Source organism: Vulpes vulpes, chromosome 9 (genome assembly GCF_048418805.1).
Source record: "Vulpes vulpes isolate BD-2025 chromosome 9, VulVul3, whole genome shotgun sequence".
Taxonomy (NCBI): domain Eukaryota; kingdom Metazoa; phylum Chordata; class Mammalia; order Carnivora; family Canidae; genus Vulpes; species Vulpes vulpes.
In genome coordinates, this window is record NC_132788.1 from 99,555,441 (window position 1) to 99,577,303 (window position 21,863).

Sequence of the window (21,863 nt, forward strand, 5' to 3'; positions counted from 1 at the left end):
ATAGGCTTCCCACAGGGAGCCTGATGGGGACTTGATCCCAGGACTCCAGGATTAAGAGTAGAGCCAAAGGCAGATGCTCCACCACTGAGCCACCCAGGTGTCCCTCTTCCCTTTTTCTTCTTAAATGTTCTTTATTTTGAACTCATTTCAGACACATAAAAATCACAAACATAAGTGAAATGATCCTTCACTTCAGCCTTTAGTCAGATGCTCCCAATAAAAGCATTTTATAATTCTATATAAAACATATTAAAATATAATTATATATTACATTAGATATATAATTATAAATTTATATGTATTAAAGTACATAATCATGGTACATTTATAAAAATGAGGACATTGAAGTAGCACAATACTGTTAGCCACATATCTTTATTTGGGTGGGGGGAATTGACCACTGTTTATATGCACTCAATTTTTGAAATGCTTTATGAAATTTTGTCAATTGTATGGATCCATGTAATTATCACCATAGTCAGGACACTTAAATGTTCCACCATCTCAAAGAAACTCCCCGTGCCTCCCTTTGTAGTCAACACTCCCCTCCCTAACCTTTGGCAACTATAATCTGGTCAGTAAAGTAATTCTGATGTTTCAAGAAAGTCGTGTGTATACAGTATGTGACCGTTTAGATTGGCTTCTTTACTCAGCATAATACCCTTGAGAACCACCCAGGTTGTCACTTGTGTGAATAGTCCATTCCTGGGATGCCTGGATGGCTCTGTTGGTTAATGTCTGTCTTCTGCTCAGGTCGTGATCCTAGGGTCCTGGGATCAGCCCAGCTACAGGTCCTTACTCAGCTGGGAGCCTGCTCCTCCCTCTCCTTCTGACCATCCACCAATCTGCTCTTGCTCATCCTCTCAAATGAATAGTGGAGAAATCTTTTTTAAAAATCAGCCCACTCCTTTTCATTGCTGAGTAGTGTTCCGTCCTATGGCTGGACCACTGTTTGGTTAGACATTCACCAGTAGAAGGACACTTAGGATGTTTCAGCTTCTGGTTAGAGCAAATAAAATTGATATGGATATTCATGTACATAAGTCTTTGTTTCTCGAGGGTAAAACTCAGGAGTGAGACTGCTGGGTTATATGATAAGTGTAAGTTTAACTTGATAAGACACTGTCAAACTATTTTTGAGAGCGGCCGCACTGTTTTGCATCCCCACCAGTAATGTATGTAAGTCCTGGTTGGCAGCACTTGGTATTGTGGCTACTTTTTTTAAAAATAAATTTATTTTTTTATTGGTGTTCAATTTGCCAACATATAGAACAACACCCAGTCAACATATAGATACTTTTTATTTTTAAAGATTTTATTTAAATATTCATGAGAGACACACAGAGAGAGAGAGGTAGAGACACAGGCAGAGGGAGAAGCAGGTTCCCTGCAGGAGCCGCATGTGGGACTTGATCCCGTAGCCCTGGGATCATGACCTGAGTCACCCAGGCGTCCCAGTATTGTCGGTATTTTAATTTTAGCCATTCTGATGGGTGTGTCATGGTATCTCCTTCATAGCTTTAATTTGCATTTCCCTAACGGCTAACGATGTTGAACATCTGTTCACCTGCGTCTTTATCATCTGTATATCCACTTTGGTGAAGTGTTCATGTACGCGAGTCTTCTGTCCATTCTCTAATTACTATTACCTTAAAAGTATTTGGAAGGTAAAAATGAATGTACATAAAGTCCTGAGATCTCCCTACATGCAGGGCCACTACAGAGATAACTCCCCAGTGTGGAGCATGTGGTGGAGCATCATTGTCACTGCTGCCTGTGCTATCTGTGTGAATGGCGCCCCCTGAGGTTGGTGTGGTGTGCACAACCTGCTCCACTGTTCCTAGTAGCCTGATTCTCACTGGAGCCACTTGCCTACCCCACACTGACAATAGCTGATGCTCATCTATTGTTTTGGGGTGGGATGTAGTCCCTCACTTCCCTCACCACCTTGGTAGCAGCATCCCTTACAACCTCACTCCAGTGGACCTTGCCAGTCTCCTCTATAGCCAGTTCTTTACTCTATCCTAAAGTCATGCTTTCTCAAGCCTTAGGGCCATTGCATATGTGGTCTCTCAGCTGGAAAGATACCGTGGACTAATGAATCTTTATACTCTGCTCTCCATGCCATGTTCAAGCCCTTTTCTAGGATATTTTCTAGGATATTTTCCCTTTGCTGCTCATCAGCCCCCAAAACGCTCGCTTTGACCCATCTCTAAACACTCAGGCTGGAAGGTGTCTGTGTCCAGCTATGTGTTCCCAACCCAGACCTGAACTTCTCAAGGGCAGAGTCTGGGACTGAGCATTCTCTGCTACCTCAACACTATTCAGCCTAAGACTGGAGAGAGCCAGCAGGGAAAGAGGGGATCCTTGTGGAAATAAAAAGCATGCATTTAAAGAGAATTTTGACAGCTAATATTCAGAGTTTTGCAATGGAATAATAGGAATTATGATTTAGATTAGAAGACCAGACAATAACAGGTTTATCATTGTCATGTACCTGTTTGGTCATTTTCTTTCTTTCTTTCTTTCTTTCTTTCTTTCTTTCTTTCTTTCTTTCTTTCATCTTCTTTCTTTCTTTCCTCCCTTCCTTCCTTCCTTCCTTCCTTCCTTCCTTCCTTCCTTCCATTATTACTGAGCACCTACTATGCGTCAAAGCCCTGGGCCAGAGGAGGAAAGACAGCATCTTTGCTCCTCATCAGTTCAACCTTGAATGGAGAAGACAGACAGAAATCCAATAATTGCACAAATGATAAGTTTATGGATATGATATGACATGGTCTACAAAGCATGTGATGCTAGTGCAATGGAAGCCTGAGTTGGGGTTAAAGAAAGCTTCCCTGAGGATGTGGCCTCAGCTGAGATAGGAAGGAAGAAAGGGAGTGGAGTTGGACAGTGTAGGGAGGGAAAAGTGACTGAGTCCACAGGAACAGCTGGTGTGAAGGCAAGAGGCTGGACAGGACTTCCCTGGGCACCTGCACTCTCAGACGTCCTATCCTGCCTCACAGCAAACATTGTAACAAGCCACTCACAGTTAAGTGTATTTCTTCCTATGTTTAAAAAAAGAAAGTATAGAAAATCACTCTGCTTTTGAAATTATTTAGGCGTCTTGAAAATTATTGCACGTTTGGCTGATTTTGGGGTCTATGGGGATTCTTGCAAACGGAAAACAACTAATCCAGAGATAACTTCTAAATGTAATGACATTTGGGGGGGGGGATACTAAGGTTAACAATGAATGAGAAGGCATTTCCTCTGTTTATTGATTTTGATTTTTGCAGCCTTGCATTTATGTTTTCAAACATCAGAGTGTGTGAGTTTTAACGTTTTCTTCCAGGTCTTGAACATTTTCAGACTTGTAGATAACCTTCTGGCGCGTCGACGAACTGGTGCCCCTGAGCGTCCATACTTGGAAATGCACCTGCGAGGGTGCAGGGTTAGGCCCATCTTGGGGCGCAGAAAAGTCAACCCTCAAGCCACTGATGGCCTCACAGTTCAGCAAGCCCCTCTGTCATTGTCCCTGCTTCGTGAAATCCAAACTCCAGCTAGAAGGAAGTGTGTTTCTCCCCTACACAAGATTCTTGTCATACCTCTCTGCCTTCGCAAATGGAGTTCGCTCTCCATTCTTTTACTTATTTATTTTATTTCTAAACTAGTTTGATTGAGGGATCATTCCTATAGACAAGTGGCACATATTTAGAGTGCACGATTTGATAAGTTCTGATGTACATGTATGTGTATACTTTAAAAATAATAATTTATAAGAATTTTAAATATATAAAATAAAAGTAACATAAAATTAAAATAATAATTTCAAACTCACGGAAGTGTTGCGAGAATATTACAAAGAATTCTTTCATGTCCTCCTCCTACTTTAACTGATTGTTCACGTTTTTTTTCTTACATATGTTCAATAGCTCCATCTCTGTCTATAAACATACTTTTTTTCCTGAACCACTTGAAGGTAACTTGCAGATATCATATCCTTCTACTCCTAAATACTTTATGTGCATTTCCTAAGAACAAGGGCATTCTTTTATGTAACCACAGCAAATTCACGCAATTCAAGAAATTCATCACTGACACATTTTATTATCTAATAGCTAGTCCGGATTCTGATGTCTCCAATTGTCCCTGCATAACTATGATTTATAGTAGTTCTCTCCTCTGAACCAGTTTCCAGAAGGTAGAAGTGGGATCAGATGCATCTATTACTAGTCCAGGATCTAGCATCCATGTCTAGTTATCATGTTTCCTTTGTCTCTTTTCATAAAGGCTACCCCCTTGGCTTTTCTTGCTCTTTCATGACACTTAAAAACATATTTAATTTTTTATTATAAAATTTCCTAATGGATATAAACATTGAGAAAGCTTTACGACAAACTCTGATATGCCCGTCACTTAGGTTCTATGGTTCCCAAAGTTGCAACATTGGCATGTTTGAAGAATCCAGGTGGATTTTTATGTAGACGCTCTCTCCATGTGGGTTATCAGATGTTTCTTCATGATTAGACTCAAATTGTATGGTTTGGCAGGAAACAGTCCTTTTAGCGCATCATTTTAGGAAGTGCACGATGCTGTTTCTTTCTCCCTCTCTAGGGACCCAGAAGTCTCACGTTCAGATGTTTCTGGGGAGGCCAAGGGATGAGGTGTCCTGAGGAAGAGGTAGCAAAGGCTGCTTGGGCAGGTGGTTTTGTGGGCAGAGGGTGTATGGGCTGCAATGTGCCAGGGCCAGAGAGGATGTGGTGCTTCCCAGGGCTTGAGGAGGGACATAGTCCCGTTCCCTTCTCACATTCCCTGTTTCCATTCCCCTGTTTCTCTGGGTTGCTGCCTCCTCACTTTCTAGCTGGCTTCCAATGAGTTTCTTTTACCCTGAGTGCCTCAGAAGGCTCAGAAGGTTAGAGGGAGGTAGATTCAGAGACAAGTGGCTGTCATAATGCTGGCAGTTCTCTTGGTTGCATCAGCAGGCCTCCGTTGGTTGCTATTTTCCGGACTTGGATGAAACCCTTTCTGGCCTCATGGGCTCCTCTGCCTGCCACCCGACTCTCTTCCTTTCCCAGTGAGTCTGCATGCACAGCCTCCAAGTTCTCATTCAATCATCAAACACTTATTGAACATCTCATCTTGGGGTTACTCCTAAACTGTAACCAGACACTCTAATGATCAGTGTAAGCCCCCCTCCTCTGCCTTACCTGCAGCAGAGATGTGAAGAAACAATATGGTAGACAGAGGAACCCAGATGGCACGTGAGAAAATACAAGGATCCTCAATCTACCAATAATGTGGAGCTAGAAGCCATTACAACATCCCCTCTCACCCTCAAATATAGCAACAAAAAGACTTTTTCAGGCTGTAGAATAAAGAAACCCTTATGCACAGCTGGCAGAGAGCGAATTGGCACGATCACTTAGGAGAATCATTTGACGATGTCTGGAAAGGTTGGTAACACACATGTTCTAAAATTTAGTAATTCTTAGATTTATAGCTACAGAGATATAGGGCATATAGACGAGCCCTATGGGAAGTGTAGGGTATATGCTTCTGTGTGAGCACATGAGAAAGTGTGATCAGGAATGTACGTGGTGGGTAAGCAAAATATGGTGCATGCATATAGTGGAATATTACACGACCCTACAAAGGAAGGGCATTCGGACCCAGGCCACAACATGAATGAAACTTGAGGATGTTATGCTAAACGCAGTAATCCAGGCACTAAAGGACAGATACTGTATGATTTGACTTGTGTGAAGGTCCCTAGAGTTGTTAGATTCATAGAGATAGGAAGCAGATAGAGCGAGGGGTTGAGTCAATGTTTCATGGGGGCAGCATTTCACTTTTATAAGATGAAGAGAGTTCTGGATATGGACAGTGGTGAAGGTCATACAATAGTGTAAATGTACTTAATGCCACTTAACAGGACACTTAAAAATGGTTAAGATGGTAAATTTTATGTCATGTTATTTTACCACAATAAGAAATTTGGAAAACAAATTAAGAACAACACTTCTCATAATAATGGAAAATTGGAAAATACTTAGATGTCCATCACCAGCAACATGGACAAAGCAGGAGGACATATTTCCACCATAAAATATTGTATCTCTCTGAAAGCAAATAAACTAGATTCACGTGTATTGACTGATAGGAATATTTTTCCTAAAGAAGATTTTATTTATTTATTTGAGAGAGAAAGAGAAAGAGAGGACAGAGACAGAGAGAGAGAGAGAGAGAGAGAAACAGAGAAAGGACAGAGGGAGAAGCAGACTCCTCATGGGCAGGGAGCTGGATGCAGGACTAGATCCCAGAATGCTAGAATGATGACCTGAGCTGAAGGCAGACACTTGACTGAGTGAGCCACTCAGGTGCCCCAACAGATATGCACCTTAAAATTGTGATTCCAAGAAACTCACAGAAGAAGTGATCCACAGTGTGTGAGGCACAGTAGGGGAAGTGCAGGGTGATGGAGGTCTGGGTGGAGGCCACAAGCACACCTGACAACCAGGAGGTGCCCAACATGAGCAGACAGACCTGACGCCTCATGAGCACAGGATAATGCAGGGGGTGACACAAAGCAACATAGCAGTCATAGGACATGAGGGATAGTAGGACACCCTCAGAGACACACAATAGCATCAGGAAGAACATCTGAGCTGCACAACCTCCAAAGGAGATGGAGCCCTCTCCCTGCAGGAAGTCAGCTGCCATCTTGGAGTTGACCATCTTTCTTGTGCCATCACAAGAATGGGATGATCCTAGACAAGAACTGGCCACTTTTCAAAGTCAGAAACAACACAAGTTGGAAGAGCCAACAGCTTCCTGTCCTTCAAAACAGTATAAATAAGGATCTTACCTCCTGCCCAAAGCTACTGTTTCAGATGACCATCAACTGAGTAACAAAAAAGTAGGTACTTCAAGGAAGCAAATATTGCAAAATCAATAAACACAAGAACTCTGGCTAGGAAACCCCATCGGATAGGTTGCCTAGCAATGAACTAAGTAGAGACAAGTAGACCAGATGTCTACTCTAAGTTTTTTGAAGGAACTATGCTGTTACAGAAAAAATGAGTTCGGTTTGCAAAATCATATGACTTTTTGAGCCTCTGCATTTGCATCTTTTTATAATAGCAGATTAGTCTGAACGTTAACCAAAGTGGGGCTTGTATCCGGTATCTTTAGTTCCCTGATTACTTCCTTTTAATTGTGATGTGTTCTTCAGGTTGCAATGTGAGTACTACAAGGTCAGGGATTTTGTTTGTTCCCTGCTGGACCCTCAGCCCTTAGAGAGTTTCTACACTGTAGTAGATGTTCAAAGAATAATTGTTGGAAGAATGAGGCAGTAAACAGGAGTGAATAAGAAGGAAACATCTAAGATTGGGACTGTGGAGGGAAATTTCATACAGACGGGCCCTGGATTAGGGCACTCAAACATCCCAGTGCTGTGGTCACTGACTAAAAACTGGCTTCCTATTGATGAGGGCCCCCAAAGCCCCCTTCATGTCACTGTTGCGTAGGCTGTAGATGAAGGGGTTCAGCATGGGAGTGACCACGGTGTACATCACCGCAGCGGCTGTGTCCTTCTGGGCTGTGTGGGAGGACATTGGGCTGAAATAAACCCCAATGAGTGTCCCGTAGAATAGGGACACCACAGACAGATGAGAGCCACAGGTGGAGAAAGCTTTCTGCTTGCCTCTGGTGGAAGGGATCCTCAGCACCGTGGCAAAGATACATGTGTAGGAGACCAAGATGCCCACAAAGGGTATGATGGTTGGTAGGGCGCCCATGGTGTACACCATTGCATTATTGAGAAAGATGTCAGAGCAGGCCAACTTCAGCAGAGGGCTGAGGTCACAAAAGAAATGGGGAACCTGGTTGTGGGTGCAGAATGAGAGGCGAGTCAGTAATACAGTGTGGGTTAGGGCATTCCCGAAGGCTGCAGTCCAGGATGCAGCCACCAGGAGTCCACAGAGCTGTGGCGTTACAGATGTGGTGTAGTGCAGAGGGTGACAGATGGCCACGTAGCGGTCATAGGCCATGGCAGCCAGCAGGAAGCTATCGATGCCAGCAAACCAGATGAAGAAGAACATCTGGGTCAGGCAGCCCGCATAAGGGATCCCTTTGTGTCCTGACATGTGGTTGGCCAGCATCTTGGGAATGGTGGTGGAGGTGAAGCAAATGTCCACAAAGGCCAAGTTAGCCAGGAAGAAGTACATGGGCGTGTGGAGTCGGGGGTCAGTGGCGATAGCCAGGATGATGAGCAGGTTTCCCAGCCCTGTGACCAGGTACATAGTCAGGAAGAGTATGAACAGCAGCTGCTGTTGCTTGGGGTTCTCTGAAAGGCCCAGGAGCAGGAACTCAGTGACTGAAGTGAGATTTGCGCCTTCCATGGCCATCCTGGATCAATCAGAAAGGAAACCCAAGGGTTGTCCGGGGTCCTGATATGGACAGCCCTTGCACTGCACCCGAATTTCATCCTCTCTTGTTAGTTCAGACATTCATTAATTCTTCCCACTCTTTCCTGCAACAGGACCCCACCCACCCACCCTCCCACCTGTTTGCTGCAACATTTCCATGAGTGAACACAGCATTCATTCTCCACAACCCACCTGCAGGCTGGCTGGACAGCTGCCACACACTCAGACCATTTCTCACCCTCAATCCCTACACCTCTATGCCGCAGAGTGTCATCTGGGTACAGTAGCAAGCTCCTCCTGTACATGGGGTAATGTGAAATGTGGGCATTAACACCCCCAGGAGTGACTTATAGTCAGCAAACAACATGTCCTTGTTGGGTGGCTCCCCTGGCTTCATCACTCCTCAGTAGGGCCATTTTGGAGTGGTTTTTTTTTGGGGGGGATCCATAGAAGGATCACCCCTCAGCTACTCATCTGAGTCTGCTCATATGTCTCTCACTTTCCCAAAGCTCATTGAATCTCCTGGGATCACCTCCTAAACATACTATCTGTACTCAAGTCCTTGATTCAGACAGGACCTGCTTTGGGGAGAATCCAAAGTAAGACTCAAGGATTCCAGAATTTCTTCCATCTTTGAGGGAATCCCTTCTTTATCTCAAATAGCTCTCCAGCTTCTGCCCCCTTTCTTTGCTTCCCTGAAACTCAATAATGCTCAAAAATATTGCCTGTCCTTGCATGTCAAGAGCAACCATGACCTGCTATCGCCACTTCATGGCTAGTATGCAGCCAGTATGTGCCAGTACAGCTGTCCATTGCTAAAATCTGGAAATATTTGGCACAGGCTACACAATACCTTGATAGTACTTCCAAAGAATAGTAAAATTAATTATTAATTGACAACACAAATTATAACATAAACTCAATATTTCAAGTTCATTGTGGTTGAAGGTCGCAATGAGCTTTGATACACCCGCCACATCTGGAAGTTTTTGTAAAACTTTTGCCAGTTTGGCTATCGTCACTGTGAGCAACTTGGCCTTGTGCTTAAAAAGTATTCTTCCCTATCGGGGGAGGACCAGTTTGTCAGTATTCTCAAAGCTGAGGTTGGCTCTGGTTTTAGATAGTTAAGGTTTTCTTCAGTGTTTACATTTGTGCATTATAATTTTTGCATAAGTGCGCAATGTTTGGATAATGATCAAATCAAGTTCACAATAAAACATTAAAGGAAAGGATCCAGAATGTAAAGGCACAGAGCTTGGATAAGCTTTTTTATGTTCCTATTAAATATCATGAGTAGGGGGCCCTGGGTGACTCAGTTGGTTAAGTGTCTGTGTTAGGCTTTGATCCTTATCCTGGGGTTCTGGGATAGAGCCCTGTATTGGGCTCCCTACTCAGGGTGGCGTGAGCTTCTCTCTCTCCCTCTGCCCTCCCCTGCTTGCTCTCCCTCTCAAATAAATAATAAATAAAATCTTATGAAAAAATAAGTATCATGAATAGTACTCTGCTGAAATTTGTGGGAGAATAGAGGAGGAATGATATTCATAGTGAATTGAAGCCCTGCAACATCCGATGCGGGAAGAAGTCCTAACAACCTAGAACAGTTTTGCTTCTGTGTAAAGCTCACTGTAAAATGTGACAAGTAATATATATTTTTGGCAAACAATTATTTAACAGTATAAATATGGTAGTTTATAGTAACAGGTGAAAGAAATACTGGATCCAAATACTGCTCACAAGCTGTTCACTGAGGTTGGAAATGTTGATACCTAATGATTTCATGTGAATGGCAATCATGCTCAGTTCACTGGAGGTTCAAAGAAAATTTGTAATAGTGAATGATGAAAGACCAAAAGAATATATGTCACACTAAAAAGCATTAGAATAATAAAAAGTTCCAGGAAAAAATTGTGTTATGTCAAAGTATGTTGGTAAAGCAGACATAAAACATTTAGAAAACAATACGCCTTTTAACATACTCTGATATAGGGTTGAAGTAACTGAGACTTTCCAGATATGAAATAATTGGTAAAACATCAAAAACCATAATATCAATATGGACATGACACCGCCATTCAGACTCTTGGATTTGCTTGTGGAAAAAACCCATTTCCTGAAAAGAGAAATCAACTTGGTGAACAATTACTCCACTTGGGAAAACCTCAACCATGATCCAGTGTCACTGAGGTTGTTTCAGTAATTTATTTTAAAAAGTGAAGTTCACTGATATAATGTAAGTCCATAATTTGGGGCAAAATATGCAGAATTTTCTGGATGTTTCAATTTGGTATCATTCAAGTCTCTCTGTTCAGCTTTTTCTGGATGATACAGAAAAGATACAACTAAAACAGAGCACTTTAAATATGCCTCTTAAAACTTTACAAAATGCACCGTGTGTCCATTAAACATACAGAGAATAAATCAATGGCCTGAAGAGCTGGGGATCAAAGTAGTCAAAATTGGAAGTGTATTTGGACACAAATGGACAACCTGAGGCACTGAGTCTCCAAGGAATAGCCTGGAAATTGTGTTGGGCCTTGTAAATGTACCCTGTTTCACTTGCTTGTTGATTTGCTGACCATCTATGGAGCACCTTCAATGTGGCATTCCCCAAGCCGTGGATGGGAATTCTGAGAAGACAGCAAACACACACAACCCCCTCCTGACCCTGCACATCCACCACAGAAGAGTTCTCTAGAAGGTATGTGGTGAGATAGGTTCAAGGACGTTTGGAACGAGTAGTGCTCACCCACACAATAGGGGTGCATACATCCAACGGCACACTCTTACTCAGTGGACATTTTTATAGTCAGAGAAATGGAAGACATGTGGAAAGGCTCTCACCAACCTGGATGAATTTCAAAAGCATGAACAGAAGAACCAAACATAGAAGGGTGTGCATCGAATCATGTTGCTCAGGTAAAGTCTAGAGGCACGCACACAATTCTGTGGATCCTTCGTGGATATGTCCCATGTAGTTAAGGTGCAAAAATGTGTATGGGAGTGAACAACACTAGTGATAGGATGTTTGTTCTCTCAGAGCAGGAGGAAGGAGGGAGAGGGAGGAAGGGGTGTGACACAGGCAGTATGGGAGCATGGGAACAGAGGGGGGATGTAAACAGACGTTTTACTTCTTAATCTGGATGATGAATACAAGCCAGACTCCAGCTTGAAGTATGATCTATGTCTTTTGAGTGCCTGCAATAACACACACACACACACACACACACACACACACACACGTCCCCACCACCCTCAGGAACTCATAGGAGACCGAGTCCAGATGGGTGGATAAGTAAATGATGGATTCTACCTCATTCCCTGGCCAAGGTCACTGTGTCCCTTGAGGTCCCATCCCAAGGTTGCAGACACACCTCTTGGTGTTCCTGCTTTGCTGAACTTACCCTGGCTCCCAGAGACCCCGTGTCAAGCCCCCCCCCAGCATCTACCCCCAATTCTTTCTGCCTTCTGTGCCCAGGCTGAGCACTGGCCCTGGTGACCCCCAGGCACCTGGGTCAGAGATGTGGTCGGCGGCCTCCTCTGCTTCCTCCTACGCCCTGCATCCCTATGGTTCTACCTGAACTTCCTCTTCTTTGTCTCCTCCCAGTCTCCCATCCCAGCCCCAGCTTCTCGTCTCACTACTCTTCACTGCTCTGGGTGCTTTGAGGCCAGGCTTCTTCTTCTGGTAGAGCCTCCATAATGGCCACCACCACTGTGAAATGACCTGCCTCTCTCTTGCTGAGAAGCCTGCACTGGCGCCCCATCACCTGCTGGTAGCACTTAACATTTCTTACACACCTCCTGCACACTACACACCATGGTAAAGAGTTTGATGTGTTTTGTCTTACTTAATCCTCCAGAAAGGCCCTTTTACCTCCACTTCTAGGATGAGGAAGCCTTGGGAAGAACACCAACTACACACCTCACAGTCTCTCTTGTTCCAAAGCTCTTCAAGCTCTGTTGTGAGGACCCAGAAGCTGGAACCTTTGAGCAGGGCTTACACTCCCAGGACGCTTCCTGTTTTGGTTTGTTTTCATTAGACAGACAGATGAACCGAGCCCAGAGAGGCAACATCACTTCCCTGAGGTCACAGAGCAGGCCTGGCTGGAGACTCCAGGGCCCCCTGCTTGCTGTTTACTGACCTTGTCAATCTCCCTCTCTTCCTACTGATCTATGAAATTATCCCCTCTGGCCGTGGAGATATGTGGCCAAAGGTGAGCCAGCTTTGGCTGAGAGAGCGCTGTGGGCCACATGTGATGTAGAGGCAAGTCTTTGGGCTCGAAGGAGGAAGCTCGAGAACCTGACAGAGCCAGATTTACCCCTCTATCCCACTCCTCGGACCTAGTCCCTCGTGCCTTGTTAAGGCACCTGCTAATTGTCTGCCCCACACTCTGTCCCTGTTGGCCTGCCTCTTTGGGGAGGAGGGCGACCTCAGCTAGCCCTGGGCTTTTCCCTCTATCCCTGGGCTGGGGGTGTCAGGAGCTCTGGGCCGCATCAGGGTGACCTTCGCTGTAGGGCCCATGCCCATTTGATTCCCTGAGCTCTGCTGGAGTTGCCTCACCACTGGGCTATGTCCATGGCCTCCCATTGTGGGCTCAATAGCCTACTGGCAATTATTTCTTAATTAACGTAATATTCATACGACACAGATTTAACCATTTAAAGGCAAGCACGTCAATGGCATGCAGCATATTCATAATTTAGTGCAGCCACCACCTCTCCCTAGTTCCAGAACATTTTTATCACCACAGAAGGAAGCCCTGTTCTTGTCAGCAGGCATTTCCCCCACCTCTCCCAGTTTTAGGCCACCCCCAGTCTGTTTTCTGCCTATGGATTTATTCATTCTGGCATTTCATAGACATGGAATCATACAGTGTGTGGTGTTTTGTGTCTGGCTTCTTTCACTTAGTGTGATATTTTCAAGGTCCATCCATGGTGTAGTATGTGTTGGAACTCTGTTCCTTTTTATGGCTTAGTAGTATTCCCTTGTGTTTTTTTTTTTTTTTTTGAAGATTTTATTTATTTATCCATGAGAGACACAAGGAGAGAGAGAGAGAGAGGCAGAGACAGGCAGAGGGAGAAACAGGCTCCATGCAGGGAGCCCGAGGTGGGACTTGATCCCGGGTCTCCAGGATCATGCCCTGGGCTGAAGTCGGCGCTAAACCACTGAGCTACCTAGACTGCCCTAGTAGTATTCCCTTGTACAGAAGTGTTTGTCCACTCACCATGGACATTTGGGCTGTTGCAACATTTTGGCTGTTGTGAATAGTGCTGCTAGGAACATCTGTGTACTGGTATCTCTTCGGGAGCCTGTTTAAAGTCTTTTCAGAACATCCCTATGTGCAGAGTGGCTGAGTCATGCAGCAATTCTATGTTTAACCTTTTGAGGAACTGCCGAAGTATTTTCCACCACGGCTCCACCATTTTATCTCCCCCCCCAGCAGTGCACAAGGTTCCAATTTCTCCCCATCTCACCAATGCTTGTTGTTCATCCTTCTTATGATGGCCACTATGTGGTGTGAATTGTTGCCTCACTGTCGTTTTGACTTGCACTTCCTTTCAAGAATAATCAAGTTGAACATCTTTTCACATTCTAAATACTTTAGAGCTTGCATATCTACAGGTAAAATAGATTCAGGCATATACTCCTGCTGTATGAATATTTATATAAAAATATTTAAAAGTATTGCACCACTATATAGTGTTATGTTTATAGTTTAGAGTATTCTAAAACACTCCCCCCCCCCCCCCCCCAGAGAGAACTTAAAAAGAGAAGCTCTTAGGATGAAATTGGCTCTTGGTTACTTCAAATCACACTTCCCCTTTACTTTTGTTTTTTAAATATTTTATTTATTTATTCCTGAGAGACACATAGAGAGAGGCAGAGACATAGGCAGAGGGAGAAATAGGCTTCCCACAGGGAGCCTGATGGGGACTCGATCCCAGGACTCTGGGATTAAGACCAGAGCCAAAGGCAGACGCTCAACCACTGAGCACACAGGTGCCCCTCTTCCCTTTTTTCTTCTTAAATGCTCTTTATTTTGAAACAATTTTAGACACAAAAAAGTGACAAACATTGGTGAAAGAATCCTTCACTTCAGTCCTTACTCAGATTCTCCCAATAAAAGCATTTTATAATTATATATCAAACATATTAAAATATAATTATATATTACATTAGATATATAATTATAGATTTATATGTATTAAAAGTATATAATCATGGTACATTTATAAAAATGAGAACATTGAAGTAGCACAATACTGTTAGCCACATATCTTTATTTGGGGGAGAATTGACCACTGTTTATATGCACTCAATTTTTGAAATGCTTTATGAAATTTTGCCAATTGTATAGATTCATGTAATTATCACCATAGTCAGGACACTTAAATGTTCCACCATCCCAAAGAATCTCCCCTGTGCCTCCCTTTGTTGTCAACACTCCCCTCCCAAACCTTTGGCAACTATAATCTGGTCAGTAAAGTAATTCTGATGTTTCAAGAAAGTCGTGTGTATACAGTATGTGACCGTTTAGATTGGCTTCTTTACTCAGCATAATACCCTTGAGAACCACCCAGGTTGTCACTTGTATGAATAGTCCATTCCTGGGATGCCTGGATGGCTCTGTTGGTTAATGTCTGTCTTCTGCTCAGGTCGTGATCCTAGGGTCCTGGGATCAAGCCCAGCTACAGGTCCTTATTCAGCTGGGAGCCTGCTCCTCCCTCTCCTTCTGACCATCCACCAATCTGCTCTTGCTCATCCTCTCAAATGAATAGTGGAGAAATCTTTTTTAAAAATCAGCCCACTCCTTTTCATTGCTGAGTAGTGTTCCGTCCTATGGCTGGACCACTGTTTGGTTAGACATTCACCAGTAGAAGGACACTTAGGATGTTTCAGCTTCTGGTTAGAGCAAATAAAATTGATATGGATATTCATGTACATAAGTCTTTGTTTCTCGAGGGTAAAACTCAGGAGTGAGACTGCTGGGTTATATGATAAGTGTAAGTTTAACTTTATAAGACACTGTCAAACTATTTTTGAGAGTGGCCGCACCGTTTTGCATCCCCACCAGTAATGTATGTAAGTCCTGGTTGGCAGCACTTGGTATTGTGGCTACTTTTTTTTAAAAATAAATTTATTTTTTTATTGGTGTTCAATTTGCCAACATATAGAACAACACCCAGTCAATATATAGATACTTTTTTATTTTCAAAGATTTTATTTAAATATTCATGAGAGACACACAGAGAGAGAGAGGTAGAGACATAGGCAGAGGGAGAAGAAGGCTCCCTGCAGGAGCCGCATGTGGGACTTGATCCAGTAGCCCTGGGATCATGACCTGAGTCACCCAGGCGTCCCAGTATTGTCGGTATTTTAATTTTAGCCATTCTGATAGGTGTGTCATGGTATCTCCTTCATAGCTTTAATTTGCATTTCCCTAACGGCTAACGATGTTGAACATCTGTTCACCTGCGTCTTTATCATCTGTATATCCACTTTGGTGAAGTGTTCATGTACGCGAGTCTTCTGTCCATTCTCTAATTACTATTACCTTAAAAGTATTTGGAAGGTAAAAATTAATGTACATAAAGTCCTGAGATCTCCCTACATGCAGGGCCACTACAGAGATAACTCCCCAGTGTGGAGCATGTGGTGGAGCACCATTGTCACTGCTGTCTGTGTGAATGGCGCCCCCTGAGGTTGGTGTGGTGTGCACAACCTGCTCCACTGTTCCTAGTAGCCTGATTCTCACTGGAGCCACTTGCCTGCCCCACACTGTCAATAGCTGATGCTCATCTATTGTTTTGGGGTAGGATGTAGTCCCTCACTTCCCTCACTTCCTTGGTAGCAGCATCCCTTACAACCTTACTCCAGTGGACCTTGCCAGTCTCCTCTATAGCCAGTTCTTATCTCTACTCTATCCTAAAATCATGCTTTCTCAAGCCTTAGGGCCATTGCATATGTGGTCTTTCAGCTGGAAAGCTACCGTGGACTAATGAATCTTTATACTCTGCTCTCCATGCCATGTTCAAGCCTCTTTTCTAGGATACTTTTCCTTCACTGCTCATCAGCCCCCAAAACCCTCGCTTTGACCCATCTCTAAACACTCAGGCTGGAAGGTTATGTGTCCAGCTATGTGTTCCCAGGCTGGAAGGTGTCTGTGTCCAGCTATGTGTTCCCAAACCAGGCCGGAACTTCTCGAGGGCAGAGTCTGGGACTGAGCATTCTCTGCTACCTCAACACTATTCAGCCTAAGACTGGAGAGAACCAGCAGGGAGAGATGGGACTCTTGTGGATATAATAAGCATGCATTTAAAGAGAATTTTGACAGCTAATATTCAGAGTTTTGCAATGGAATAATAGGAATTATGATTTGGATTAGAAGACCAGACAAGAAGTCAAACTCTCCCTTTCGCAGATGACATGATACCGTACGTAGAAAACCCAAAAGGCTCCACCCCAAATTGCTAGAACTCATACAGCAATTTGGCATCATGGCAGAATACAAAACCAATGCCCAGAAATCAGTGGCATTTCTATACACTAACAATGAGACTGAAGAAAGAGAAATTAAGGAGTCAATCCCATTTACAATTGCACCCGAAAGCATGAGATACCTAGTAATAAACCTAACCAAAGAGGTAAGGGATCTATACTCTTAAAACTACAGAACACTTCTGAAAGAAATTGAGGAAGACACAAAGAAATGGAAAAATATTCCATGCTCATGGATTGGAAGAGTTTATATTGTGAAAATGCCAAGGCTACCCTGGAAATTTACACATTTAATGCAATCCCTATCAAAATACCATGGACTTTCTTCAGAGAGTTGGAACAAATCATCTTAAGATTTGTGTGGAATCAGAAAAGGCCCCGAATAGCCAGGGGAACATTGAAAAGGAAAACCATATCTGGGGGCATCACAATGCCAGATTTTGGGTTGTACTACAAAGCTGTGGTCATCAAGACAGTGTAATACTGTCTTGTAATACTTGTCTTGTCTGTACCAACAGAAACAGACACATAGATCAATGGAACATAATAGAGAATCCAGAAATGGACCCTCAACTCTATGGTCAACTAATATTTGAGAAAGCAGGAAAGACTATCCACTGGAAAAAGGACAGTCTCTTCAATAAATGGTGCTGGGAAAATTGGACATCTACATGCAGAAGAATGAAACTAGACCATGATTTTACACCATACACAAAGATAAACTCAAAATGGATGAAAGATCTAAATATGAGACAAGATTCCATGAATATCCTAAAGGAGAACACAGGAAACACCCTTTTTGAACTTGGCCACAGCAACTTCTTGCAAGATACATTTATGAAGGCAAGAGAAAAACAAAAATGAATTATTGGAAGTTAATCAAGATGAAAAGCTTCTGCACAGCCAAAGAAACAGTCAACAAAAGTAAAAGACAACCTACAGAATGGGAGAAGATATTCGCAAATGACCTATCAGATAAAGGGCTAGTATCCAAGATCTATAAAGAACTTATGAAACTCAACACCAAAGAAACAAACAATCCAATCATGAAATGGGCAAAAGACATGAACAGAAATTTCACCAAAGAAGACACAGACATGGCCAACAAGCACATGAGAAAATGCTCCACATCATTGGCCTTCTGGGAAATACAAATCAAAACCACAATGAGATACCACCTCACACCAGTGAGAATGGGGAAAATTAACAAGACAGGAAACAACAAATGTTGGAGAGGATGTGGAGAAAGAGGAACCCTCTTGCACTGTTGGTGGGAATGTGAACTGGTGCGGCCACTCTGGAAAACTGTGCGGAGGTTCCTCAAAGAGTTAAAAATAGATCTGCCCTACAATCCAGCAATTGCACTGCTGGGGATTTACCCCAAAGATACAGATGCAGTGAAATGCCGGGACACCTGCACCCCGATGTTTCTAGCAGCAATGTCCACAATAGCCAAACTGTGGAAGGAGCCTCGGTGTCCATCGAAAGATGAATGGATAAAGAAGATGTGGTTTATGTATACAATGGAATATTCCTCAGCCATTAGAAATGACAAATACCCCCATTTGCTTCGACGTGGATGGAACTGGAGGGTATTATGCCGAGTGAAATAAGTCAATCGGAGAAGGACAAACATTATATGGTCTCATTCATTTGGGGAATATAAAAAATAGTGAAAGGGAATAAAGGGTAAAGGAGAGAAAATGAATACAAATATCAGTGAGGATGACAGAACATGAGAAACTCCTAACTCTGGGAAACCAACAAAGGGTAGTGGAAAGGGAAGTGGGTGGGGGGTTGGGGTGACGGGTGCTGAGAGGGGCACTTGACGGATGAGCACTGGGTGATATGCTACATGTTGGCAAATTGAACTCCAATAATAAAAAAAAAAACTTTAAAAAAGAAGACCAGACAAGAACAGGTTTATCATTCTCATGCAGCTGTTTGGTCATTTCCTTCCTTCTTTCCTTCCTTCCTTCCTTCCTTCCTTCCTTCCTTCCTTCCTTCCTTATTACTGAGCACCTACTATGTGTCAAAGCCCTGGGCCAGAGGAGGAAAGACAGTTTCTTTGCTCCTCATCAGTTCACCCTTGAATGGAGAAGACAGACAGAAATCCAATAATTGCACAAATGATAAGTTTGTGGATATGCTGTGACATGGTCTACAAAGCATGTGATGCTAGTGTGAGGGCAATGGGAGCCTGAGTTGGGGTTAAAGAAAGCTTCCCTGAGGACGTGGCCTCAGCTGAGATAGGAAGGAAGAAAGGGAGTGGAGTTGGCCAATGTAGGGAGGGAAAAGTGACTGAGTCCACAGGAACAGCTGGCGTGAAGGCAGGAGGCTGGATAGGACTTCCCTGGGCACCTGCACTCTCAGACGTCCTAACCTGCCTCATAGCAAACATTGTAACAAGCCACTCGCAGTAAGTGTATTTCTTCCTATGTTAAAAAAAAAAAGGGAAGTATAGAAAATCACTCTGCTTTTGAAATTATTTAGGTGTCTTGAAAATTATTGCATGTTTTGCTGATTTGGGGTCTATGGGGATTCTTGCAAATGGAGAACAACTAACCCAGAGATAACTTCTAAATGTAATGACATTTGGGGGGGGGAATGCTAAGGTTAACGATGAATGAAGTTGATATTATGCTGGTTTAAGAAGACATTCATTTCCTCCAAGTGTTTATTACACTTGATCTTAGCCAAAAGGCCGAGAAGCGATCCTCCAAGTGTTTATTTTGATTTTTGCAGCCTTGCGTTTATGTTTTCAAACATGAGAGTGTGTGAGTTTTAATGTTTTCTTCCAGGTCTTGAACGTTTTCAGACTTGTAGATAACCTTCTGGCCTGTCGACGAACTGGTGTCCCCGATCGTCCATAAGGGGAAGTGCATCCTGCGAGGACACCGGGTTAGGCCCAAGTCAGCCCTAGGGATGCTGGGTGGTTCAATGGTTGAGCCTCTGTCTTTGGCTCAGGGTGTGATCCTGGATGCCCAGGATCGAGTCCCATATCAGGTTCCCCTCAGGGAGACTGCTTCTCCCTCTGCCTGTGTCTCTGCCTCTCTCTTTGTGTGTCTCTCATTAATAAGTAAATAAAATCTTAAAAAAAAAAAGTCAACCCTCAAGCCACTGATGGCCTCCAGTTCCACAAACCCTTCTCTCTTGGTTGTCCCTGCTCCATGAAACGAAAACTCCAGCTAGAAAGAAGGGTCTTTCTTCTGTACACATTCTTGTCATGCCTCTCTGCTTTTGCAAATTACGTTCTCCATCCATTTTTTTACTTATTTATTTCTAGTTTGATTGAGGAATCATTGGCATATGACAAATGGCAATATTTAGAGTGCACAATTTGATAAATTCTTTCATGTGTATATATGTATGCTCTTAAATAATTTATAATAATAATTTTAAATATATAAAATACAAATAATATAAAATTAAAATAATAATTTCAAACTCACAGAAGAGTTGCAAGAATATTACAAAGAATTCTTTCATGTCCTTCTACTTTGACCAACTGTTCATCTTTATTTTTCACATTTGTTTTATAGCTCCATCTCTGAATAGAAATGTACTTTTTCCCTGAACCACTTGAGGGTAACTTGCAGATATCCTGCCCTTCTACCCTTAAATAGTTTATATGCATTTCCTAAGAACACAGCATTCTCTTAAGTAACCACAGCAAATTTATGCAATTCAAGAAATTCATCACTGACACATTTTATTATCTAATAGCTAGTCTGGATTCCGATGTCTCCAATTGTCCCTGCATGACTATGATTTATAGTAGTTTTCTCCTCTGAACCAGCCTCCAGAAGGTAGAAGTGGGATCAGATGCATCTATTACTAGTCCAGGATCTAGCATCCATGTCTAGTTATCATGTTTCCTTTGTCTCCTTACACTAAGGCTAGTCTCTCAGCTTTTCTTGCTCTTTCATGACACTTAAAAACATATTTAATTTTTATTATAACATTTCCTAATGGATATAAACATTGAGAAAGCTTTACGACAAACTCTGATATGCCAGTCACCTAGGTTCCATGGTTCCCAAAGTTGCAACATTGGCATTTGAAGAATCCAGGTGGATTTTTATGTAGACGCTCTCTCCATGTGGGTTATCAGATGTTTCTTCATGATTAGACTCAAATTGTATGGTTTGGCAGGAAACAGTCCCCTTAGCGCATCATTTTAGGAAGTGCACGATACTGTTTCTTTCTCCCTCTCTAGGGACCCAGAAGTCTCATGTTCAGATGTTTCTGGGGAGGCCAAGGGATGAGGTGTCCTGAGGAAGAGGTAGCAAAGGCTGCTTGGGCAGGTGGTTTTGTGGGCTCAGGGTGTATGGGCTGCAATGTGCCAGGGCCAGAGAGGATGTGGTGCTTCCCAGGGCCTGAGGAGGGACATAGTCCTGTTCCCTTCTCACATTCCCTGTTTCCATTCCCCTGTTTCTCTGGGTTGCTGCCTCCTCACTTTCTAGCTGGCTTCCAATGAGTTTCTTCTACCCTGAGTGCCTCAGAAGGCTCAGAAGGTTAGAGGGAGGTAGATTCAGAGACAAGTGGCTGTCATAATGCTGGCAGTTCTCTTGGTTGCATCAGCAGGCCTCCGTTGGTTGCTATTTTCCGGACTTGGATGAAACCCTTTCTGGCCTCATGGGCTCCTCTGCCTGCCACCCGACTCTCTTCCTTTCCCAGTGAGTCTGCATGCACAACCTCCACTTTCTCATTCAATCATCAAACACTTATTGAGCATCTCATCTTGGGGGTACTCCTAAACTGTGACCAGACACTCTGATGATCAGTGTAAGTCCCCCTCCTCTGCCTTTCCTGCAGCAGAGATGTGAAGAAACAATATGGTAGACAGGGGAACTCAGATGGCATATGAGAAAATACAAGGATCCTCAACCTACCAATAATGTGGAGCTGGAAGCCACTACGACATCCCCTCTCACCCTCATCACCCCAGGTGAACG

At 43.2% G+C, this 21,863-nt stretch overlaps 1 protein-coding gene across 1 annotated transcript; it reads right to left on the reverse strand.

Annotated features, from left to right (window-relative positions):
* Window positions 1-7,439: 7,439 nt before the first annotated feature.
* Window positions 7,440-8,387, reverse strand: LOC112913276 (olfactory receptor 1f45-like). The gene has a single exon (XM_025989860.2). The coding sequence runs from the start codon at window positions 8,385-8,387 to the stop codon at window positions 7,440-7,442; it is 948 nt and encodes a 315-aa protein (XP_025845645.2).
* Between the last annotated feature and the right edge of the window lie 13,476 nt (window positions 8,388-21,863).

Excerpts from the sequence above, each read along its gene's own strand:
- LOC112913276 (XM_025989860.2), bottom strand. The coding sequence starts at position 8,387 with ATGGCCATGGAAGGCGCAAATCTCACTTCAGTCACTGAGTTCCTGCTC.